Below are 26,183 nucleotides of genomic sequence, written 5' to 3' on the forward strand. Positions count from 1 at the left end.
ACACAGGGTTCATTCCCACAACTTGGGGGGGATTTATGGTGCTTCTATAGAAACATTCACTTTTCTTCAGTTAAAAGACGACATGGAAGTGTGGGAAGGACTGTAGATGCATGCATGTTTCTATGTCGTCTTCACTGATGCTTAAAATCTTTGACGTGTTTATCCGTCAATGGCACTCTGAATTGGTCTTTGCAATAATGTGTATCTACAGCCCCAAAATAATACATAAAATACTCCTTTAATCAAATACTTTTATTTTTTTGACCTAAAATGTTGTTATTACATCATGGTACCAACGGGTACCATTGAGACAGACTGGTACTGAAAATAGCTCACCTCACTGGTGAGTCATTGTGATTTTCTAGGAAATGTCATTTGTATCTCACATGACGTTGTAGTCACTGACTGTGACCATTAAACCCTTCCTCTAATAATTATAACCTGGTAATAACATAGTAATAACATAGTAATAGCATGAAATGGTAGCCAAAGGCGCCAATCGGTAACAAAAACTCAACTTCAAGAACATTGGTGACCCCTGAATTATATGAACTAAGTGCTATTTTTACAAGACATTTTCTTCGTTTAAAACAAGAATTTTGATATACTTGGCTATTTAACACACAAATCAAATTGAGTGGTTACGAGGGTTCTTCGGTTAAATTTTCTTCTTGTTGGTGGTTTTGCGCTCCTTTTGGACCCTCCTGTAAAACACAAATGCAGATTTTATTTAGAATTGTCCTGTAAAATTTTTAAACCAAGGATTAGCTATTTTTTAAGTTTGTATAAATGAAACATAAAGCACACCAAAAAAAATCCATGATACAATCCCAAAATATAGAGCGTAAAAGGTAAAACAACGTAATTTTAATTCCAGAAGTTATTCATTTACGTACCACTAGAGGGAGCCGGGTGTCGTGCATCCCACACACGGTTATGATGGTATTTCCTGGGTTTTCGATGTGAGAATCAGGAGTGTTCAAAGTCATCTTGTTGATTTCAGACTCCTTAAAAAAAGAAAAATTGGAAAATGTAAAACTCTGAGTAGATGGTAAGCTACGGTAGAAACTCGAGGCCCTGAAATCGAAACTAATTGAGTCATTTGCTACTCATCGATAATGAAATGAACTGCCAACTACTTTTATGAGAAATACATCGTTTATCTAACTGTTTTGTAAATCTTCAGAAGTTTTGCTCTTTCAAAAGTAAATTCTCATAATTTGTTATTGGCCGACTGATTATGCTTTGCATTGAAATCTGCATTTGTTAAAATCTTTTTTTTTTTTAATTGTTGAATTAAAAAAAGAATTATAATTTTACATATAGGTAAGTTATTGGGAAATCTTAAGTACTTTTTATTTTTTATTTTATTACCATTTGTTGTTGTTATTACTTTTTTTTTTAATAATTTTGTTATGATTATTTATAATTATTGTAAAAAATCTATTTGAGAGAATGATGAACATTTTACCTTTAACAAGCCAACACAAGTAACTTTATTTGACCCAATTAATCAAATAAATGAAAATATTATGTAGCAAATGTTGCATTACAATTTTGCAATTATATTATCAATTATATAATCAAGTCATTTACATAATTGCACAAATATTGTAAAGGAAAACATGGCAAGGCACAAATCAACCAAGTTAGGAAAAATACCTAAGGGAGGCTCATCCACACTGATAAGGACAATAGCAAGGAATTAAAAGCCAGCCAATCAAAAAAATAATAGATTATTATTATCTAATAATAAAACAATAATTTGCTTTGGCCTTGATGTACAATTAAGGAAACTAATCAAACATGGCAAGGCAAAGATCAACAATGTGAGGAAAATTATGTAAGGGGAGCTCATTTGTCCTGATAGGAACAACAGGAAGAATATAGAAGCCCTGCTCCAAAATAATGGACTAATCCAAGAATAAAATAATAATTTGCTTAGGCCTTGATCGATAATCAGGCAAATTAGTCAAACATTGGCAAGGCACAGATCAACAATGTGAGGAAAATTATGTTTAGGGATCTCATGTGTAGTGATAGGAATAACAGGAAGAATATAGAAGCCCTGCTCCAAAATAATGCACTAATCCAAAAATAATAATTTGCTTAGGCCTTGATCCATAATGAGGCAAATTAGTCAAACATGGCAAGGCACAGATCAACAATGTGAGGATTGAGACCTAGGAAGGTTCATCTGCTCAAAAGGAATTGGAAGACCGGTTCCTGTCAGCCAGCCAATCAACAAAATAATAGATAAATCTAATAATATATGAATCGTTTGCTTTGGCTTTGATTCGCACCTAGGAAAAGGAGTAAAAATGGCAAGGCACATATCAACCATGTAAAGCTAATCTACACTAATAAGGACATAGGGGTTTATTAGAAGCTCTGCTTCTGAATAATAAATTAATTGAATAACAAAAGAACCGTTGATGCTCAATTAGCAAGGTTTTTACGGGTGCTTGAAATCTTTAAAAAGGCTTAAATTTTAACGTTGTGTTTTCAAGGTTTGGTTGAAGTGACTGTAAATGCTTGAAATTGTTGCCATTGATAGAGCAGGCATTATATAAAGAAAAATAAATCAATTCCGCTTAAAAACGATGCCGACACGCCTGCTCTGGTAGCTTTCGCATTGCCTTGTCATTTCTTCTAACGTCGTGACTAACTGCAGCTGGCATTAGTTTGTATGGAGTTGTCATGCCCAGGATAAGTGCATCAGGGTACTGGAGAAATTGGAAAAATTGCTTTAAGAGTGCTTGAATTTGGCCATGAAAATGTGTACAAACCCTGAATGAGGCTATTGAGTCCCCCGAATTGTGTGACTTGCTCACCAGAAACTCTGTGTTAAGTTCTTCTTCTGTGCTTTTTATGGCGACTGTCTCTTCTGCCTGGTCACGCTCTGATGCCATCAGCTGTAATTTGGGGATATCATTACATTTTTGACGCACAAACGTGTTTGCCATTGTAACGTACCTTCAGCGTGCTGTTAGGAGCGTCGTAGGTTACATTCAGTTCCTCGTCCTCCACTATTTCTGCGACTCGCTTTCGGATGAAAAAAAACAAAGTTTATGTATCTCTCTTTCTCTTTCTCTCTGTCTTTCTCTCTGTCTTTCTCTCTGTCTTTCTCTCTGCCTTTCTCTCTGCCTTTCTCTCTCTCTCTTTCTCTTTCTCTCTGTCTTTCTCTGTCTTTCTTTCTTACTCTCACTCTCTCTTTCTTTCTCTTTTTCTCTCTCTCCCTCTGTCTTTTTCTCTCTCTCTCTCTCTTTCTCTCTCTCTCTCTTTCTTTCTCTTTCTTTCTTTCTCTTTCTCTCTCTCTCTCCTCTTTCTCTTTGTCTCTGTCTTTCTCTTTCTCTGTCTTTCTCTCTTTCTTTCTCTCTTTCTTTGGCTCTCTCGCTCTTTCTCTCTCTCTCCCTCTGTCTTTCTCTCTGTCTTTTTCTTTATCTGTTTCTCTCTTTCTCTCTCTCTTTTCTCTCTCTCTCTTTCTTTCTCTTTTTCTCTCCCTCCCTCTGTCGTTCTCTTTCTCTCTCTCTTTCTCTTTCTCTCTCTCCCCTTCTCTTTCTATTTCTCTCTGTCTTTCTCTTTCTCTGTCTTTCTCTCTTTCTTTCTCTCTCTTTCTCTCTCTCTCTCCCTCTGTCTTTCTCTCTGTTTATTTCCCTGTCTTTCTTTCTCTCTTTCTCTCTTTCTCTTTCTCTCTCTCCTTTTTCTCTGTCTGTCTGTCTGTGTATATATGTATATATATGTGTGTATATGTATATATATATATATATATATATATATATATATATATATCGTGGCCGATATAATCGTATTTCGCCAACCTGATCAACAGGAAGCTCCGTTGCGGTGTTCTCGTCCTCCAGGACCTCCTCGGCCCCCCGGACTTCTTCCCGCCTTTTCCTCCGTGCTCCTGGCTTGTATACGCCGCGATAGGATCCGTTGCTGTGGGGGGGCCTAGGGACCCCCCTGGTTTTGTGGCCCCTGACGTTCTTGGCGAAGAGTACGGAGCCGTTGTTTGATCCCGGGTCCGCTGAGGGAGCCGCTTCGTATCCCGTCGACTTCACCCTGCGCTCGTCTGACTGATCGGAACAGAGTTTTGGGTAGTTGTTGTTTTTTTTCTCGTTGAAATGAGGCTAATTGTGTACAAGAGTTATATACTGTAGACCAGGGGTGGTCATAAGGTAGATCGCGAACTACTGGTGGATCGCAGAGGAACTACTGGTAGATCAGGGGAAATTGTATTCGGTGCATTGTATTTGTTTTGATACGCTGCCATCACGTGTAGCATGTGAGCGTGAACGTCATTGTTGCTCACGCTGCAGTAGCAAATAGGAGAACTCCAAACTTTTTCGATGAAAGGTGGAATTTGTTACAATTAAAAATGTTTTTGAAATTATATTGATTTTTTTACTGAGGAATTCATAAGTATTAAATGATTGAGAGTTCAACTTAATGCAATATTGACATGTATGTACAGTATTTGTCTGACAATAGGGATTATCAATGTGCCTTAAGTAAATCAATAAAGAAAAAAAATAATGGTAATTTAATTACTATTTAGGTAAATTTCTATTATTAAGAAACAAATGTAATTACTGTATTTGCTTGAATTAAGTGTTTAATCTTTTTCCAACGAAGAGATTTACACTACAGCAATACAGTGTTATCATTGGGCAAAAAAATTAGCAACGGAAAAAAAGCTGACTTAAATTGAGTCATGGAGTTAACACCTATTGCAATTCGACTATTGTGATACATTTTTAAAAATTTTGATTAAACGTTTGATGCTAGACTGCTCTTGAATCTCCATTTTCTTTAAGTGAGTAGACCATTTTGACTTGGCCATTTTGTAAAAGTGTAAGTACCCTGCTGTAGACTCTCAGGATACGGCGACCCCGCCTTATGGCATTTTCACGTTACAGTGTGGAAATAAATGTTTTTCTGGCCATTATTTACAGCACTAGACGACATTTCCGGTGCCCAAAACTTTGTTAAATCAAACTTTATGTAATTACATCTCTAAGATGCCTGTGTACTATTAAATGGCGTCATTTGATAGGCTGGTCTGCTATTGGTTGGTGTCACTACATCATGAAAATACTAAAATGCTATTGGCTGAGCTACCTTCCACATTCTTTTCTCTTTATTCAGTTCAGTATCTCATCTACTATGTAAAGACTGCAAACCGCCAATACAATAATGTATTTTTTGTAGTTGTTTTTCTAATCTATGGGTCCCATGACTTGCAGTGATGCTAAAGGGAGAAGCAAAAACATAACTAAGAAAACAAATATTGCGTTTATCATGAAATAGAAAGAAAGGCACTCAAATTTATGCTTGCTAAGTTGTGTTGGCATAACCAATCGACCACGGGGACTATTATTAACAATAAGGCGGCGATGAAAGCAAAGATATCGTATAAGGACATCACAATCCTCGCAAGTGTTTTAAAATACGTTTTTATTTTAATCTGCCGTTTCCTCTCCCCCGGGCATCCACCTACTAACTCTACTGAACCATCTCAAATCACGTCACACCAAAGGTCAATCAAATTTTATTATCTTTAATCATTTGGATGATCTGGGGTTGCTATGTTTTTCCACCACTTGGCCCACTTTACATTTTTAAAATCTTTTTTTTTTTTTTTACCTGTGGAGAGTTGAGAAGTGCAGAGTCGCTACATTGGTCTCCCTGTCCGCTTCCCTCCTTCCTGTTCTACGACAATAACATCAGAAATTAGACAATGTAGCAAAAATGCAGACTTTGGTTTTAAGACACCCACTAAATGGCAGTAAATACTGGTAGAGGTCTACTACTGGGGTCAGCAGTGAGCATCCGTGAGCATCTTGAGCGCTAAGGAGTGGCTCCCTGGCATTTTAAAAAAAAATATTTAAACATTGAAAAAAAATGGAGGAGGGAATACTTTTTTTAATATACACTAACTCATGTTTCCCAATGTTCTAAAAATGTTTAAAATAAATATTACATTTTAACTTCATAACTACTAGATGAGAGAGAAATCAGCTCCTTCGCTTGTTTTCATCTCTCCCGTCTTTCCTGTTAGAGCTAAGAGAAGAGCAAGCTCCGCCCCTTTTAAAGGAGTGTCACAATTTAACACTGCATTCCTAATTTCAACACGTAAGTCACATGAAAAGGTTAAGAGCACAATGCTGTCATAAGAATGTTTTTAGTAACAAAATAGCTGTTTTTATTAAGAGATTTCTGATTTTTGTCGCGATAGATTTTGAATGAGCAGCACGGCGTTGCAGTGGTAAGCGCACGTGCGGCACAGTTCTGAGGTCATGAGATCGAAGCTGTGTGGAGTTTGCATGTTCTCCCCGTGCTTGCGTGGGTTTCCTCCGGGCACTCCGGTTTCCTCCCACATTCCCTGAAACATGCTTCTTAGGTTTATTGGCCGGTCCAAATTGTCCCAAGGTGTGAATGAGCGAGCGAATTGTCTGTCCCTGTGTGCCCTGCAATTGGCTGGCAACCAGTTCATGATGTCCCCTGCCCACTGCCCGAAGATAGCTGGGATGGGCTCCAGCACCCCCACGGCCCTATTGAGGATAAGCTGTGCAGATAATGGATGGATGGATGGATAGATTTTGAATGACACCTGGGGATATTATTAGGTTGCTCAGGCTTGAGGATGGATGCGTTTGCAGGGTTGGGTAGGGTTACTTTAACTGGATTACTTTCAATTACTTTTGGATTACTCCAATACCAAATATGCTAATAAAAGACAAAAGAAACTAAATATGAATAAAATGATGACTCACAACACGTGGTAAGCTTTCTCTCCTGGCTTTGATCTCCGGCAAAACGAACATCAAATGCGACGGAAACAAAATGAAAATCAATCCAAACAGCTTGCCAACATCATTTTTGCCATTCCATGTATTCCGTTACTCCCCAAGCCTGCACCAAATTTAGTCATTTTATTCATATTTAGTTTCTTTTGTCTTTTATTAGCATCTTTGGTATTGGAGTAATCCAAAAGTAACTGAAAGTAATCAAGTTAAAGTTACCCTACCCAACCCTGTGCGTTTAGTATCAAAAGAGAGAGTGAGAGTAGATGCTGATGCTGTGTTTTACCCATGCACATTTTCACAAAATCAACCTTACACCACATTAATGTGATTTTATTTACCCAATCAAAAGGCTGCTGTTTGTTTTATTGCACTATTTTTTTCCAGACAGTTGGCACGTTATGTACGTTCCATTTATGACATCAAAAATTGGATTTCTTTATTGCATCTTTTTGATTTCATCAAAGAAATGAAACTTACTGTCATTAATATTTTAACGACATTGAACCTAAGGAGGTCTCATTAGCATTAGCATTAGCTCAGGAGTTAGAGCTCTCGTCTTGGGATCAAGAGGTCGCAGGTTCGATTCCCGGCTCCTCCTTGTTAAATGTTGAATTGTCCTTGGGCAAGACACTGAATCCCTAATGCCCCCAATAAGCAGGTAGGCGCCTCGCATGGCTGACTCCCAATTGGTGTGTGAATGTATGTGTGAATGGGTAAGTATGAAGCACATTGTAAAGCACTTTGGGAGGTCTTCATTGACTTGAAAAATGCAGACCATTTCCTACAATAGAGTAGTCATGCGTGGCATCATTTTCCACAGGATACACTCCATTACACTTAGTCATTTTGATAGTAGGCTAGTAAAGCTCAGCAGCAGCACAGCATGTGTTGCATTCATCATAAGGCTTATATGAAGCTTTTAATTTTTTCGCGTCTCCAAACGAATTGTTTTTTGTCCAATATGGCTCTTTCAACATTTTGGGTTGCCAACCCCAGGCCTACTGATACCAATACCTTGTATCGTAACATGTGTTCGCATCGGTAAACATACCATGCTATAAAATGGTTGTTGAGATGCCGTACGTTAATGCAAATGAATATTTACCTCAATTCTCCTCAGCGTTCGTCTTTTTCCCGGGTAATACCTGTAAAACGAGGCAAGAAACGATGTCAAATAACTCGAAAAATATATACAAAGTCGACCGGACCGACTTCCAAGAATTGGATTATGATCATAAGTCAATCACTATCATGGTTTACGACCTCTCTGTAGGTTTGGAAACCAGCAGCTCCACGTACGGGAGTTTCTTGAATTTTTCCGTCCCCACGGCCACGTAACAGCGTCCCGTTTCCAGTTCTCCTGCAGAAGTCACTGTGGCGCCCTCCGGGGAACATAACCTGGACGCAGTTATGCCGGTTACAACCGATACAGTCGAAAATTCCCTTCTTTTGTAAAAATCTGTGGACAGTAGACCCCGGGGATACAACATTGATCGGTTCTGAGATTGGGATCGTGATGGGAAATTGTCAAGTCATGTTTTTTTGTGACACCCTTAATTACAATAAGTCTTAAAGGGCTGCACAGACTATTGCAAAATACAGACTAATAAACACCATCCCCTGATCTAAAACCTACATGAGGGCAAAGAAACACTCAAAAACCTCAGCATGAGGAAAACGAAGAAACCTTGAAGGGACCGCACATGAGGTCATCCCTCTTCCAGGATGACCAGGCTGCAATGGATGTTGGAACAACAAATAATACACAGATATTGTCAGCATGAAATATAGGTTATTCATATGCTATAAAATAGAAGTGTGTTTTAATCTTAGATTTAAACATTTCCACTGAGGTTGCAGATCGAATCTCAGGGGGCAGAGCATTCCACAGCACTTTGGCCTGAATGTAAAACGCTCTTATTGCCTTAACTCATCTTGAGTTAATCTTATATTTTTATCTTATAATATTCGTAATATTATTTTATGCATACATGTATATAGTTTCTTAGTTTTTATTTCTACGCTGGCAACTGTGTGGACAACAAATATAAGAATGGTTCTTTACTGTGCATATGACAATAAAGACATTTGAATATTAGACATTAGTAACAAAATAGAATATAATTAGTACAATTACAGTATATGTAATATACGTATAGATAATTCAATGTATTTTAAATAAATAGACGGTACATGTGAAGGCAGAGTGACCAAATGCTATGTATCTTCTGTAGTTTACTACGACAGGTTAGGGCAAATTACGAAATACACATTTTTAATGAAAACTAGTGGGGGGGGGGAATCAAGCGATGTTCATTTTTTCAAATATGTGTTTCCAATACATCTTTAGACAAAATCACTGGACTACGGGATTCAACAAATAACTCTTATGTTTCCATTTTAATCACTTAATCTGGTAAATATTATATTTATAGAAAAGTTAAAATTATTAATGGTTGCTAGATTGTTATTTGCAGTTTTGTATCATTGTCTAAGCAGTAATTTCAACGCTCTTAAATGTTACTTGGACTTTTTTAATGGAAAAATTACCATAAGCCATTCTCAAGCACCGTTTCCAATTTTTGGCAGCTTTGAAAAAGAGAAAATGTTTTTTTTTTTCCTGTGGTGTGATGTGACTTGAGCTGGTAGAGTGGAGTTAGTGGGTGGATGCAGAGGAAGGGAGGAGATGGTGGACTATGATTAAAACTGATTTTAAAATACTTGCAAGGATTATTGTGCCAAAACCTTCGTATTTTGTTACGTAAAAACACTGTGACTCGGGGTCTAAAATATTTCTTTTTCAACTGACCTCCGCACAGCACCGGTCCTTAAGCTGACCTTGTCGGTGACCAGGCTCAGTATCTGCTCCAGGTCCCGTTGCATGCATCGAGGAATGATGAAGCGGAAGGGGGGACACAGGATGTCCCCGTTGCGGAAAACGCTGAAATATGACATCAAAATGTGGTCGTTAGAGGACTAGAGCAGCGGTGTCAAACTTATTTTAACTTGGGGGCCACATGATAGAACAAACATTCTCTCGGGGGCCGGACTAGTGGATTAGAGAGAAACAAATAAGACAAAGAGAGGGAGAGAAAAAGAGAGAGGGTGGGACGAAGAAAGAGAGAAAGAGAGCGAGAATGTGAGAAACAAATGAGATAAAAAGAGAAATAGTGAGAGAGGGGGAAAGAAAGAAATCTAAAGAAAAATAGAGAGTAAGAGAGAAGACAAAGAGAGAAAGGGAGAAAGAGACACGGGGAAAGCAAGAGAGAGAGAAAAGGAAAAAGTGAAAAGAGCAAAAGGAGGTAAAAAGACACACATAGTGAAAGAGATAGAGGAACAACAAAAGAGAAAAAGAGAGACAGAGTGAAAAAGAGACAGAGAAGGGAGGAAAAAAAAGAGAGAGAGAGAGAGAGAGAGAGAGAGAGAGAGAGAGAGAGAGAGAGCGTCTTTGTGTGAGGCACCTGGCTTTGGCAACATCAAGTGGACATATTTCAACCTGCAGCTCATTTTTCTCTTGCGCTTCTCCGAGCGTTGTCTCGCAGGCCGGATTCAATCCCTTAGCGGGCCTGATCCGGCCCACGGGCCACTTGTTTGGCACTCCTGGACTAGAGGATTCGTACATGTGTTTGAAACCTTTAAAATGCTTGAAACGTAATGTTTCCAAGGTTTGAATTTTGGCAGAAGAGCTTGTAAATGCTCAATATTGGTGCCATGTTTCTTAAAAAGTCTGCTTAAAAATGACGCCGGCACTGCTCTCGGATGGGTTCGCTTTGCCATTGCATTTCTTCTTCCCTGGTAAAAGTTTGTATGGCATTGTCCAATGAAGTGTCATTGCCCCCTACTGGGCAGGTGCAATATTTTTGATTTACTCAAGATCTAAAATCAAAAAGCACACGCAAGATTAAAAATTGCATATGTAAATTGCATATTTTTTGTGGCTCTGCAAAATACATGATTCACATTTTTGTCTTTTGATGGTGCTGGAGAAATTGGAAAATTGGCTTTGAAAGTCCTTGAATAGTGCTTGAATTCGGCCATGATACCTGATAAGTGTGTGATGGGTAAAGTTTTTGGCTTACTGTATGATGCAGGGCATGGGAACAAACTTCCTCCATTTTGCTGACACGTTAGGTCTGGGGATTATTTTGGCCTGTGGGGGGAATTGCAAGGATGAGACGTTTTTGTTGACAATTTTATGTGTCTAACGGTTGTTGATTAAAATTCAAAAATATATTTGACCTATAATCGTGTTTTTAACCCCAAAAACCCCCCAAATTTTGTTACAAATTATGATAATTTTGCTTGTCACAATTAACATTTGTTAGTCGTTAGTCAGTTTCAATGAAATTATTACGTTTTTGTGTTTTGTTTTGATAAGAATAATACTTAAAGTGAGCTAAATTACCATCTTTTTGAAAATAATATGTATTTTTTTTCCCTATGTTTATTAAAAAACAAATGTTTTGTTTGCTTTGGGTTAAGTTCAACAGCGCTGCAAAAATATATTTCCACCTACAGATATTAAGTATTATTTTTCCTTTTTTATACAAAAATATCTTAAAATAAATTTCAAAATACTAAACATATCCCAAATTTTTGCTCCTTTATATTTATTTAAATTTTACTTTTCTTCTTTCACTCGCTTGATTTTGTTTGTTCTCATTTTCTTTTTCTTTTTTTTAATAATAAGTCTTGAAATAAATCAGCAAGTAATTGTAATTATTTTTACATAACAAAAAAACTGAAAACATATTCGTGACAAACTGACAAAAATATTCAGAAAAAAAAACAGACAAAAATATTTTGAAAAACAGAGCAGATATTCTGAAAAAGTGAAAAACAACTTGGAACATGAAACAAATACTCAGAATAGAGAAAAATATGATTACAAAAACATTTACAAGAAAAGCAGCACCAATATTCTCAAAAACAGAATCTGAAAACATTCCTCAAAATATCTTGACCAAAATATTCAGGAAAAAAATAATCCTCCCAAAAAAGAGAAGACAATTGTTCTCTTTTTTTTTTTTTTTTTTTAAAAACATAAAAACACATTATGAAGTTCTAATAAAGAAATCCGAAAACCTTTAAAAATATAATATGAAAAACTTCAAAAGAGAACATTCCAAAAACAGGAAAAATACTCTGAAAAACAGAAAAAAAATTCTGAAAATAATTATTCTGAAGAACTAAAAAGAAATAATCGGAATTCTTTCCCAAACATATTCAGATTTTTTGGGGGGAAATACTTTATCCTTAAAAACAACAAAAAGAAATCTAAAAAACAGAAAAAAATGAGAACAAAAGTTTAAAATAAAAATGACTCAATTTTTTTTTGAAAAATAGTAAAATGTTTTGATTTAAAGCCAAAGCAATAGTTTTTCCTAAACGTATCGTTTTTATTAACTATTAAAACTTAAAATATTATTTACAATACTTTTAGTTCTTTAACATTTAAAATATATTTTTCTCAAAAGGTAAAAAAAACAAAACTAAGATTAAATATCTTGCAATTGGTTTCCCTTGCTATATTTAGATTTTTGTTCTTAAGATTATTTCATATAACAATGAAAATTTCCTTTAATTTTTTCCATTACTACTTTTTTTTTTCCAGAATAATCTTCAACAACCAAAGTTAAAATCTTTAAAATATCCTACCTTAATGTGTCAGACCATTACTGTGGTTACTTGCCTGGATTATAAATTATAAATAAGTAAAACGCTGAATGGGAAAGATAATCCGGCTTACCTGAGCGTCTTCACGTGTCGCTGGCAGCTTTTTCGCACCCGTGTTGAAGTAACTACACCGGAAAAAGCCCATGGACCTCATTAATATTGATAAGTTTCAACTATAGTAGACACTCAAAATAAGGAGAGAAGACATCAATGGATTTTTAACTTGAACTTTCTGATAAGAAATTCTACCCTTTTACAAAATCTCTTAGGTTAGAAAAGCAGATCTGCCCAAAAAGGTGTGGAACAGCAACATGATTGGCCAATGGCAATAATGATGTCAAACAAAAAACTACAGCATGTGATAATCATCAAAATAAGAAACTGGCATCCTATGAAGGCTCCTTTGCAATTATCCAATATTAAAAACAGAATATACTCATCCAATATCACTGATCACAAAAGCAAGTACCAATACTCCCACTTACTCCAATTTCTTGAACTTCTCGAAGCCGGCAGCGACGTACTGGGCGCCCGTCTGCAGATCCTGGAGGTCTGCGACTTTATGACCCTGCCTGGGAGTGTACAAGGTCCTGACGGCTAGGGGGGCCCCAATATTGTGGGTCACCTCGTTGAGGAAGGCCTCCATGGTGGAAACTTGCCGCTGGTTGACCACGAAGCGCCGGCCACCGAAAAAGGGGTCGCCGTTCCGGTACACCACCACACTTTTCACCGGGGGGAGCGCCGTGGTGGCCGCCATCTAAATACACGACCTCCTTCCTACAATTTAAAGGAGAAAGGAAATTCACTCGTATCGAATGGATAGTTTCATATTTGATTCAAACCGTTCAATAGTTTGGGGTTGCATTAAAATATCTTTATTTTTGAAAGAAAAGCATTGTTTTTTTTCCCAATGAAGATAACATAAAACTAATCCCAAATACACGCCATGTGGTAAATGACTGAGACAGTCCTAAAGGATGCAGTTAAAAATGTTTTTAGTAGTATCTGTAAGAAAAAACAGATGTCGTGCATCCCTATCTAATATTGTAAATAGCAGTTCTTTTGCTTTCTAACAATTTTGGTAACTTTAAACACCGTCATCTGATCCTGGTGGTCTAAGATATCTGAGACCACACCCAAAGAGGCATGATATGGTTAAATGTCCTGGGTCCATATAAAAAGAGGAGATGATCGATATAGATGATATATCTCGTCCTCTTTTTCTCTTCCCTGACTGACTTATCTCACGGTCAGCCATACATTGTGACCTTTCGGAGCACGAGATCAAATCTCTCCGCAACAACAAATAAGAGGATGGTTCCAGATTTAACACCATGTATGCTGGTTCTTGGGAATGCACGTTTTCTTCTATACGAGGGACTATCCCCAAGTCGACTAGCATTACAGCGGGAAACTTTCTTTTTGTGGGAGTAACTTTCAGCGTCCAAAAACTCTCATAATCTCCGGCGCCTTCCCCTCCCCTTTTAATTCTCTGAGATAATAAATTGTGTGTCCTTTTTTTCAATCTGCCTGCATAATTTAATCGATTTTCTTGGGATTAGTAATTCATATCAGAACTCAAAGAACTCAAAATAATGACGTCATTTAATTTTTTTTATCAGTGTAGGAAAATCTAGCATCCTTCAGAGAAAAAAAAGGATTTATGGTGGAGCACAGGCAACACCTAGAGGCATATTTGTGTACTGATTGCCGTAAAGATGAATTTATTTCAATCTTAACGATTTTCAAAATTAAAGCTAGAAAAATCCCTACACGTTTAAAATAAACAAGAAATTCAGGATTAAAATATATACCTCCTTGACCCTGATTTTTTTTTTTTTTTGGACCAATTCAAATTCATTCCCAGTGCAAAGTTAAGATTTTTTCCTATATTTTCATATCTTCTTAGTTGTTCCTCAGCATTCACACAAAATCTCCACAGAAATGGATGAAATGGTCCTCAGCATTCACACACGACTTCAACAAAATGGATAAATTGTTCCAAATAATTCACACAATCTTATCCACAATTGATACTCCACAGCATTCATACACAGAAATTAAATAGTTGTTCCTCAGCATTCACTCACAATTGCATCCCAAAAAACATAAACCGGTCCTCAGAATTTACACACAATCTCCCTAAAATGTATCAGATGGTCCTTAGCATTCACAAGTTCCCACCAAAATCATAAATTGGTTTTAAGCATTCACACAAAATCTCTTCAAAAATGGATACATTTGTCCTCCACATTCACACACAATCCACCAAAACGAATTAATTGTTCCTAAGCTTTACAAGGCAATCCTTACAAAATGGATGAGTAGATCCTCACCATTCACACACAATCCCTCAGCATTCACATACAATCTCCGTTCAAATGAATACATTTGTCCTCCACATTCACGCACAATTTCATAATTTTTTTTACTAAGAATCCAAACGATCGCAACAAAATGTTCATCAATTTGTCCTCAGCATTCATACACAATCTCTTCAGAAAATGGATCTTTGGCTTATCAGCATTCTCACACACAATCCCCACAAAAATCGATAAATTCGTTCTCAGGATTTACACATAATTTCCTCTCAAATAGATAAATATGTGCTTGGCATTTGAACACAATCAACTAAAATGAAATAATTGTTCCCACGGGTTCACAGTGTCTGAAACTCATGACAACAAGTTAGCGGACAGCAGGGCAGTTGCCTGCCCTGCCATAAAGTTGCCCATTTTTCCCCAACTTGAAACACAATAAGACGACTAATCGCAAAAAAAAACCCTTGTTGCAAAGTATTAAGGATTGATAATCAGAATATATAACAAAACAACACTTTAAAATAAAGTTTATTATAAATCTACTTATAACATTCATTGCATGTATACGACATGGCTGTTTTCCATCTGCCATCAGTATGTACCAGTATTTACTCATCTTCATTCATGCAATGTTTGCGTTCCATCGTCTGCTACAAGCCACGTGAACTCCTCTTTCCACGATGCTTTTAATGTACGTTTACGTTTTGTAGCGTCATCAATTTTGTTAGCTTCTTTTGAATATTTCTTCTGGGGCTAAGGTTTTGGTTCGATTCCTAACCACTTATCAATTTTTCTTGTGTTCTCTGTGCGTCTACGACCTTATAAGGCTCAGGAAAGTCCGTAAGCACGAATGTTATTCGATGCAGGCTTCTCATTGGCTGCAGAGTATGCAAATTGCCAAACGAACCGAAATTTCCAAACCGAACAAAGATTTTAGAATCGGAATAAAGCAGACGTTATTTCAGACACTGGCGTTCACATACTATTCCAACTAAATAGACTGGTTAATCTTCAGCCTTCTCACATAATCATCCACAAAAAAAATATATTTTTTTTCCTCAGCAGTCACACACAGTTCACAAAAAGTTAATAAATTGTTCCCAAGCTTTCACATACTGTACAATTCCAACTCTATCGACAAGTTGATCTTCGGCATTTTCACACAATGCGCCACAAAAACGGATACATTTGCCCTCATAATTCACACACGACCCACACAAATTAGTAAAAGTGTCCTTACACTTTCACACACATTCCCTATAAAATGGATATGTTGATCTTTGGAAACCTTCTAAGAAATGGATAAGTTGGTCTTCAAGCATTTACATACAATCCCCACTAAACGGAATACATTATTCCTCAGCATTCACATACAATATCTCCAAAAACTCAAAATGTAGTCGCCATCGTTTACACACGATCTAAATAAATGCATAAGTTTATCTTCAGCACTTACACACAGCCTCCTAGGAAATAGATGAGTTTGGTCTTCAACATTCACACACAAGCTTCCCTAAAATGAATGAATTGATCCTCAGCATTCACACAAAACCTCCAGAGAAACCAATACAGACCGCAAATTGATGACAAAGACCAATCCCCTCGGTATTCTTGAGGTCCACTCGCCACCTTCTTGTTCTGCTGACAGAGTTGTGTATTTCCTGGTTGCCGTGACAACGCGGTCAGCATTAAGTGCTTCTTGAGGCAGCAAGCACAACAAAAGAAAGACGGCCGGTGGGCGGGATGTGGGAGGATGATCAGGTGCCATGAATTCATCATTCAGGGATAAAAAAGTGTGTATTTTTTGCTAATTTGTCGAACAACATCTAAAAAGGGAATGAAAAAGTACGTGAACCTTTTGGAACTTCTCACATTCTTGAATGGAATCACCATTTATGTGATCTGATCTCTGTTAAAATTCACTTACATTTGAAAAAAATATGTTTGCTTTAATTAGAACCAGCTTGACATTTAAAGGTTTCTGTTTTTTAAAAAAAATGACTGACAGGGAGGAATAAGTAACGGAATATATTATTTTTCATCTCATCTCATCTCATCTCATCAGCCGTACCGCTTATCCTCATTAGGGTCGCGAGGGGGCTGGAGCCCATCCCAGCCATCTCCGGGCAGTGGGCAGGGGACACCCTGAACTGGTTGCCAGCCAATCGCAGGGCACACAGGGACAGACAACTCATTTGCTCATTCACACCTAGGGACAATTGGACCGGCCAATTCACCTGAAATGCATGTTTTTGGAACGTGGGAGGAAACCGGAGTGCCCGGAGGAAACCCACGCAAGCACGGGGAGAACATACAAACTCCGCACAGGAAGTCTGGAGCTGGATTTGAACCCACGACAGGTTCCCATGACATGAACTGTGCCGCACAAGCGCTAACCACTGCGCCGCCGTGCTGCCCTATATTATTTTTCTTCTCATAAAAATGTTAAAAGATAATAGAAAATAATATTACTTATAATGATTAATTAGTCAAGTCCTGTTTATTTGTGACACCCTTAATCACAAGGAGTCTCAAAAGGCTGCACAGACTACAGAGTATTATGACGCCATCCCCTGATCTAAATCCTACATGAGGGCAAGGAAAAACTCAAAAACCTCAACATGAGGTAAATGAAGAAACCTTGAGAAGGGGCCTCCAATGAGCTAATCCCCCTTTCAGGATGACCAGGCAGCAACTGATTTTGCATTAACAAATAATACACAGATATTGTCAACTTAAAATATAGGTTATTCATATGCTATAGAGTAGAAGTGTGTTTTAAGCTTAGATTTAAACATTTCCACTAAGGTTGCAGATCAAATGTCAGGGAGTGAAAATTTTTTGAAATATACCTGCATGAAATACATTTTAATATCTTTATAATAATATTCTCAGGATGAATACATATTTTTTCTTGTGATTTAATGGCGATAAATAGCAAAAGAGAATACATGAATTTAATATTATTAAAAAAAAAAAACAATTTCAACTAACTTTTCAATATTACCAATACTTTTTGGAGGGTTTAATATTCATATATATATATATATATATATATATATATATATATATATATGTGTGTTCATGTGTATGTATTTGTAAACAGAGTTCAAGTTTAAGCATTTAACTTGTATTTTTTTTCAAATGAGCGTTATCAAAGTTAAAGCTTAAATGCCTTAACTATTGAGGTTTATCTACTTTATTTCATATTTTGTTTTGACTCAAAGTTAAATATTCAATGTTAAAGTTTTAGGATTTTATTAATTTTCAAATAGATAAATGCAAAAAATGAATGCTATCTAAGTTGAAGCTTTTTACTGGTTTGACTATTAGGGTTAGTTTTCTAAGTTTTTTAAGTTAAAGCTCTTTGAACATATTTACATATCCAAATTATATTACAAAAATCTAACAATAATACAAATATATAGAAATAATAGATATATTAAAAAAAAAAGAATATACTGTGCAAACAGTTCATGCTCTACTCCTAACATATCTGACAGATTACAAAAATAAAACATGTAATACATGCAAGAATATATATTTTTTATATGAATAGATTTGTATAGCATGTTGGCTTGCCAGAAGAATAGACTTACACTATAAATGGATGGATATAGTATATTTGTGGGCAGCACGGCAGCTGGGTGCTTAGCATGGAGCCCCACAGTGCAGAGGTTTAGGGTTCAAGTCCAGCTACCGCAGCCTCCCAGTGTGGAGTTTGCATGTTCTCCCCGTGCTTGCGTGGGTTTCCTCCGGGCACTCCGGTTTCCTCCCACATTCCAAAAACATGCATGTCAGGTTAATTGGCCGGTCCAAATTGTCCCTAAGTGTGAATGAGTGAGCAAATTGTCTGTCCCTTTGTCCCCTGCCCGAAGATAGCTGGGAAGGGCTCCACCACCCCCGCCATCCTACTGAGGATAAGCGGTGCAGATAATGGATATATATATATATATATATATATATATATATATATATATATATATATCCATTATATTACAATGCAGTTCAATCACTGTAGACCAAATAGGAAATCGGAGCATGTCATCGATACTCTAAACTAGCTTTTGTCCTCCAAAGATCGTATTACAACATGTCACAGGTAAGACAATGAGGGACCAAAAAAAAAGCAGCACAGTAGGAAAATACATTTTTATTATTAAATATTATTCAATTTAAATGATACAATAAGGCAAGCTCCTCTTCAGTGCACGCTCAGTTTGTCCATCAGAGATAAATACTGTTGGGAGATAAAAATAGAAAAAAACAAAGAGCATTAGAAATGTATAACATCCAATTTTCGATTCCTAAAAATACTACATTTTTATCTTGTACCAAAAAGGTTTTATGATTAGATTAGGAAATTACATTACAAAAACATGCATTTCAGGTGGATTGGCCGGTCCAAGTTGTCCCTAGGTGTAAATGAGCGAGCGAGTTGTCTGTCCCTGTGTGCCCTGCGATTGGCTGGCAACCAGTTCAGGGTGTCCCCTGCCCACTGCCCGATGATTGCTGGGATGGACTCCAGCACCCCGCGACCCTACTGAGAATAAGCGGTGCAGCTAATGAGATGAGATTACAAAAACAGCAGAATGACAAATATGACAGGGAGACAATGAGAGCAGGCAGATTGGATGGGTCAGTGGGGCCTTTTGTTTAGAATGGTAATGGGAAAAGGGATCAGGCTTTTCCCAAAACGGATCTATAAATGTATGTAAGACTAAACAAACAAAATAAAAAAAAAACGAATCAAAAAATCATGTATATATTGTTGGTTGATTGGACCCCTTAACTCACAGGTGTCAAACAGGCGGCCCGTGAGACAACACTCAGAGAAGCGCAAGAGAAAAACAAGCTGCAGGTTGAAATATGTCAACTTGATGTTGCCAAAGAAAGGTGCCTCGAACAAAGACACTGTACTTGTATTTCTCTCTCTCTCTCTCTCTCTCTCTCTCTCTCTTTCCTTTCCACCCCTTTTCTCCCACTCTCTCTCTTTCACTCTCTGTGTCTCTCTTTTTCTCTTCCTTTGTTGCTCTTTGTCTCTTTCTCTCTCTGTGTCTTTTTAACTTATTTTGCTCCAACTTCCTTTTTTCCTTATCTCTCTTTTCTCTTTCTCTCTTCCTACCCTTCGCGCTTTCTTTTCTCTTTTCTCTCCTTCTGTCTTTCTATTTCTCTTTGGATTTCTTTCTTCCGCTCCCTTTTTTCCCCCTCTCTCACGACTTCTCTTTTTATCTCTTTTGTTTCTCACGCTCTCTCCCTCTCTCTTTCTTTGTCCCGCCCTCTCTCCTTTTCCCTCCCTCTTTCTCTTATTTTTTTATCTCTCTTTTTCTTTCTCTTTAATCTACTAGTCCGGCCCCCGACAGAATGTTTGTTCTATGGTGTGGCCTCCCGAGTTAAAATGAGTTTGACACCCCTGCCGTAACTACTAGGGTCGTAGGGGCAGCATTTCCTGTGGTGTGTCTTGGGCAAGTACAGCCTGGTGGCACCCATCATAGTTTTTAAATTACGTTAATATCAATTACAAAATTAAAGTTTGAACTTTCCTCTGGCATTGGTGAATTACAATCCCATCATTTCCTCAGGTAAAATTCATTCGGAAACGGATCAACGTATAAAAGTCCCCCATTCTCCCTGATCGCATGCGCTTTATCTTCTGACAGCGAGCGTGAACTGAACCCGGTGTGAAAAAAAGCCGTCCGGGGATCATTAAATAAATAACGCGGCTGACTTACGGAGGCACCGTAAATGCGGCGGTCATAAATCTGGGCTTCTGGCCTCGTGTTGGAGCTCCGGCGCTGATTAAATGAAAAGGAAATACGACATGAGGCGCTCACCTTTTTCCTGCTGTCGATGGCCTGCTGCAGCCACAGCAGCTCCATGGTCAGGCCGTCTCTATGGTTACGCAGGGACTCCGGAGTAGCTGGTGGACCTGGAAAAGGGGGGATTATTTATGGGATTATGTCTTGGATCAGTACTTGCACTCTCTCTAAATTCTTCGCAGTATACCCCCGGGTTACGGTATCTCGATCTTACGACGTTTTCAAGTCATACTTATTCGTAAAACAATATAATGTTTCATGGCCATTAAAGTTTTAGATATTTTCATGTTAGGATATGGAATACTTTGTGTTTTCTGTCTTGAGTTATGGCGTTCTGATTTATGTTATTTTCACGTTAGGGTGTCAGATACAAAGTCTTTTCGTACCTGGGTTGAGACTTCCCTGGTTTATTTTCATATTATGATGTGGAATACAACTTTGTTATTAAACCAATTTAACTATAGACGCTCCCCTACTTATGAACGAGATACGTTCCGGACAATTGTTCGTAAGTTGAATTTGTTTGTAAGTTGCTTCAGTGCTATATTTTGTATGTTTAAGGTTTAAATAAGCAGGGTTGATGGGAAGATGCTCATGCACTATTGGCTGAACTCACTCCCACAATGACTTTCTCTCTCTCTTTTTTTTCACCACAGAATCTTGTATAAAAAACTTGAATTTTTGTTGTACAGGGACCCAAGACTTGTAATGATGCCATCAAGAGACGCAAAAACATGATAAAAATGGGAATTAAGTTTGACATAATAAAGAAATATTAAGTAGACTCAGGCATAGTTACCCTTTCTAAAAACATGTCCATAACAAATTGCTAATCTGGACATTTAATAAAAATAAAGAGGCAATTAGAGCAAAGAAATCTTCTAGAGGCATGTCGATCCTCGCAAGTGAATCAGTTCTGATTTTAATCCGCCGTCTCCCCCCCTTCTGCATCCACCTCCTAACTCCGCTCTACCAGCTCAAGCCATGTTACACAAAATTAAATGTAAATGGAAATGGTCTGCATTTATATAGCGCTTTACAATGTGCTTCACACTTTTCCCTCTTACACACTAACCCAGGGGTCGGGAACCTTTTTGACTCAAAGAGCCATTAAAGCAAAATATATTAATTTTATTTTGGGAAAGAGCCACACCATATATTATGAGACAAATTTACTAAATTGCTAAACTCGCGGCCCAGACAAAAGCTTAGTCTTCAGCACATTTATTTTTGATGATTTGATAAAAAATTATGAAAAGAGAATAATGCCAGAGCCCGTGTCCCAAAATCAACAAACATACCACTTTAAACTTGTGTTTTTCTTGCAATTACTCAAGATCGGTTAAACTCATTTTGACCTTTTTTTTTCATACATATTGGTTTCAAAATCAGATGTAAGCAGTTATTTTGTAAAAACGTCACAACATTCTGCAAACAGGGAGCCTGATGTGCTTATCTATGGCGCAGACGGCGTAGGGCGAGAGGTGGGAGGGAGTGCTTGCACTTTTTGCATAGCTCCACCCATCCCTCCCACTCACCCAATCAAAAATCTTTAAGTTCTCTTCCGGTGTTTTGGCGTATTTACAGTGTGTTCTGTGGATTCATCATAAGGTATCTGAACACTGAAGACAGATAATATAGTGAGGTTTTATATAACGGATTCTTTAGCGATGTACAGCCAGAACGAGTTTTTTTTTTTTTTTTCGTGTGACACCTTGACTGTAAATTGTAGTGAAAAACGTGCCTTATATATTCTGCCAAGCACTGCTTTGATGTTAGCTTTGGTTTGACTTTGTGAGTATTCGAACAGGATTAGTTGCTTACGTTTTGGACGAGATGGAGAAAATTTGCATGCAATCAAATTTGTCTCCGAGCCACATGTACTCATAGAAAGAGCCATATATGGCTCGCGAGCCATAGGTTCCCGACCCCTGCACTAACCGATAGCAGTGTCAGCCATGCAAGGCTACCTGCTATCGGGGGCATTAGGGATTCACTGTCTTGCCCAAGGACACTTTGACATATAACACAGAGCCGAGAATCAAACCCGCGACCTCTTGATCCCAAGACTCTACCTCCTGAGCTAATGCCGCCTTAAAAGGTAAGATAAAATCTAGTTTTCCCATATGTTTACGTATAAAGTAATGTTATTTTATTATAAACATGTGTATTACATATACATAGTTCTTACTGTATTCATTTTAGTTAATTAAATATTTTTACTTGGGGTGTTGGGGGTTTATAATGCATCAGCTAATTACCATAGGTTTCTATCCCCTACCGTATCACGATTTTACCTTCCAACCCCACCTCAGAAACTGATTAATATCGTATCCCGGAGATTTTTTTTACCTTTAAGAGGAAGACTGTCCATGCTGCCCCAAATGGAGGTGGTCCCCAGAACAGAGCTCAAATTCTGATCCGCGTCAAGAAAATGTCTGCTTATTTCTTGGTGAACTCCAGAGATTTCTTCCTGAACTCCTCTGCTGATTTCCAACAAGGTCACAGCATCTCCTGCTGCTGTGTTCTTTGAGCAGGCGCCCACATCTGATTCTTCTTTCCTGGAGAGGGGGCCATCCTGGTGAAGGAGAAGGCATGAGAAAGGTACCAGACTATGGATAAATCAGCTTTTATCGCAGGTAGGGGAGACTTGCCGTGTCTGTGAAATGGGGAGTGGGGATAATGGCGTCTGTCCATAGCAAGTGGGTCAAAGTGCCATCTATCTCTTTCACGACCTCTTCAAAGTCCCCCCGTGCACGACGGAGCTCCGCCCGCACTAGATACCCACGTGCACGCGCCTGCATGGGACAATTACAGAGAATGCTTGTTCCGTTCATCTGTACATATTTTAAGATCCATTATTCTCACAGATTATGAATCGCATGCCATGCTGTTTATTCATATAACTAGCGGAGATGTCAGTTACCTAAAAGAATAGTGTCGTAGTGTTTTTACTATAAGAGATAAGAAGAGACCCACATACTGGGATCGTCTATAATTTTTAGACGATCCCAGTATGTGCTCGTAGGTACTTTGATTACCTGCCGTCAGGTCGCCGTCTTCGCTCCATTGTGAGCAAGAGTACACGTCTTAAAGAGAGTTTTTACCCTTCCGCCATTTGTATGTTCAACGGGAATTGATTTAGGTTATTATGTATAGTATTATTATGCCAACGGCTTTCCTCCAACCTATTCTACTCTTGTCTTGTTATTTACATATGTTTTCTTTTTAGACTATTCTATATAATTACCTTGTATTATACACTACAATATCTTTTTTTACTCAATTCTTTCTTTTAAATCTATTATATTATCATTATTGAGAGTTCGCATGTCAAATGATTTCTTGTGTATATCATGTTCATGGTTTATACTGGCTGAATAAATACATACAAATACGGCATGCCCACCTTACATTTTCACTGTAGATTAAAATGTTTTTTGACCCTCTATGGCATTTGTACCACTATATGACGATCAACATTAAAGATCGTTTTTATTGTCATTAATATAACAATTCCATTTAAGTTTTCTTTGCAACCCCGGTGCAATGTTAATAATGACGTTTGCACCAGGGATACAATGAAATCAAATCAAATATGTACATACAACAAGGAAAAGACGAATTCAACAACACATTTATTGATGTGCCCAAAAACGTACACAATTCGAAGTTTAAGGAATTTGTGCGGATGAGTTGCGTCTCTTAGATGCCTGTATAATACTGGTTGAATTATATAAAATTCTAGTCTATTGATTTGCTTCATGGCATCATGGAAATCCTAATATGCTTTTGGTTAAACTACCCCTAACAATGCCCTTGCATTTCTTCATGCAACTCAGAATCTTGTATGCTTCGTATAGAATATATGAGTCAGCGGTACAATACTGTATTTTTTGTACTGTTTTCATTCGCTATGGGTCCCAAGGCTTGAAGTAATGCCAGAAGGAGAAGCAAAATTACAATAACAATAGAAACTAACTTGCAATTATCATAAAATTAGAGGAAGACACATGAATGAATACCATCTCTAGATTGCATAATAACCCTGCAAGTGAGGGTTTCATTTTTAATATGCGGTCGCTGTCTCCTCCCTCCCTCTGCATCCACCCGCTAATACACTCGACCAGCTGAAGTTAAATCACACTGAAGGTAAATAAAGTCATTTTTCCAGTACACGTATATTTATTTACAACGCAAATTAATTACAGTGGAACTTCTGTTTTCAGACGCCTCTCAGCTCAAACAAATCGGTTCTCAACCAAAAATTTCGAGAAATTCTTGCTTCGCTTTACGTTCAAAAAAATCGGAGTTCGAACGCCGGTACGCTAGGGGCGATGCTGAGCGGCGTATGGGTGTAGATTGCCCCCACCCCTTGTAAAGAACTGTTGTCACGTGACCGCGCACTTCTTTTTGCTTTCGTTTTAAAAATCTGTGAACGGAGTGTTTTAACCCCTAATTATGCCTCAAGAGAAGGTCGGTGCAAGCAGCAAAGTTGCTACAGGTGAAAAAAGAAGAGTAGTGCGTACAACTATTGCATTTAAGAAAGAAATAATAGCAAAATATGAAGAAGATGTGCGAGTTTCCCTTCTTTCGAGGGAATAGAGCATGGCTTCTGCAGACCACCACAAAGGTAAGAAATCCTATTCATAAATCTTTTCTTTATCCTTTAACCGCTCACCACTTGTTGTGAAGACCCGGGTGCTAAATGACGTGTAAACAACCTGATTTTTTTATTTTTACACGTTCATGTTAGCGTAATCTTTCGTACGGAAGATTACGCTAACGCGAACGTACGATTAGCCTGGGTTAGCTTCATGTTTACGTTCATGGTAAGCCTTCAAGGATTTGAAACGGATTAAAATGATTTTACATTACTTTTAATGGCAAAAACGATTTTCGGTGATCGACCAAATCGGTTTTCGAACAGGGTTCTGGAACGGATTATGGTCGAGAACCGAGGTTCCACTGTATATGCATGCATATTACGCACAAATAGTAGTTACTGCAAAATGTTACTGTATTTTAATCTTATTATTGGGGTGCCGGGGGTTGGGAATGCACGAGCTAATTACCATAGGTTTCTATCTCTGCAATACTGTTCCCCAGAACGGATACATCTCGTATCCTGGTGATCAACTGTACATCTGATATGGACCAAATTAATTACCTCAAAATCGTCATCTCACACCAACATTAGCATTAGCATGACAGCTAGCATTTGCCCGTGTTTATTACAGCCGCACAAACCAAAACCAAAGTAATTCCACAATCAACAAGGCAATAAAAAACCTTCATTACTTCACAATTTACTATAAGATGCAACAAAATCGACGTTATTACCTGCAAAAGAACGAGCTTTTTTTCACAGTCACGCCTCTGCATCACTATGGTAACGAAGTTGGAAGTTTGGCGTTTACTTCCGGTGTTATATTTAAAACACAAAAGTGTAACGTTAATATTGTACCGTTGAGCTTGGTTCGAATATGTGTTGCTGTTGTTTTGATTTTTTTAAACTAATATTTGTTCGTTGTATCGAATGAAATATGATTAAG

General features: G+C 37.7%; 2 protein-coding genes across 4 annotated transcripts; both read right to left on the bottom strand.

The window, feature by feature from the left end:
- Positions 1-330: 330 nt before the first annotated feature.
- On the bottom strand, positions 331-23,018 carry dcdc2b (doublecortin domain containing 2B). 3 transcript variants are annotated; one of them, XM_088354226.1, is made up of 14 exons: positions 22,981-23,018; positions 20,644-20,738; positions 12,974-13,265; positions 12,562-12,613; positions 10,892-10,962; positions 9,622-9,753; positions 8,076-8,210; positions 7,918-7,957; positions 5,650-5,715; positions 3,822-4,079; positions 2,977-3,045; positions 2,835-2,915; positions 897-1,007; positions 331-704 (listed from the first exon to the last, which is right to left on the bottom strand). In XM_088354226.1, exons 3-14 carry the CDS (start codon positions 13,243-13,245, stop codon positions 642-644), a joined length of 1,350 nt encoding a protein of 449 aa, XP_088210352.1. In that variant the 5' UTR covers positions 13,246-13,265; positions 20,644-20,738; positions 22,981-23,018; the 3' UTR covers positions 331-641. The 3 variants fall into 3 exon arrangements, with proteins under 3 accessions (XP_088210352.1, XP_088210351.1, XP_088210354.1); XM_088354225.1 differs by lacking the exons at positions 20,644-20,738; positions 22,981-23,018 and adding an exon at positions 16,384-16,472; XM_088354228.1 differs by lacking the exons at positions 20,644-20,738; positions 22,981-23,018 and adding an exon at positions 16,266-16,372.
- Positions 18,947-26,036, bottom strand: iqcc (IQ motif containing C). The gene is made up of 5 exons (XM_088354229.1): positions 25,972-26,036; positions 23,283-23,426; positions 22,981-23,206; positions 20,644-20,738; positions 18,947-19,049 (listed from the first exon to the last, which is right to left on the bottom strand). Exons 1-5 carry the CDS (start codon positions 26,011-26,013, stop codon positions 19,014-19,016), a joined length of 543 nt encoding a protein of 180 aa, XP_088210355.1. The 5' UTR covers positions 26,014-26,036; the 3' UTR covers positions 18,947-19,013.
- Between the last annotated feature and the right edge of the window lie 147 nt (positions 26,037-26,183).

Source organism: Urocampus carinirostris, chromosome 15 (assembly GCF_059441175.1).
Source record: "Urocampus carinirostris isolate Australia breed hairy pipefish chromosome 15, RoL_Ucar_1.0, whole genome shotgun sequence".
Lineage (NCBI taxonomy): Eukaryota > Metazoa > Chordata > Actinopteri > Syngnathiformes > Syngnathidae > Urocampus > Urocampus carinirostris.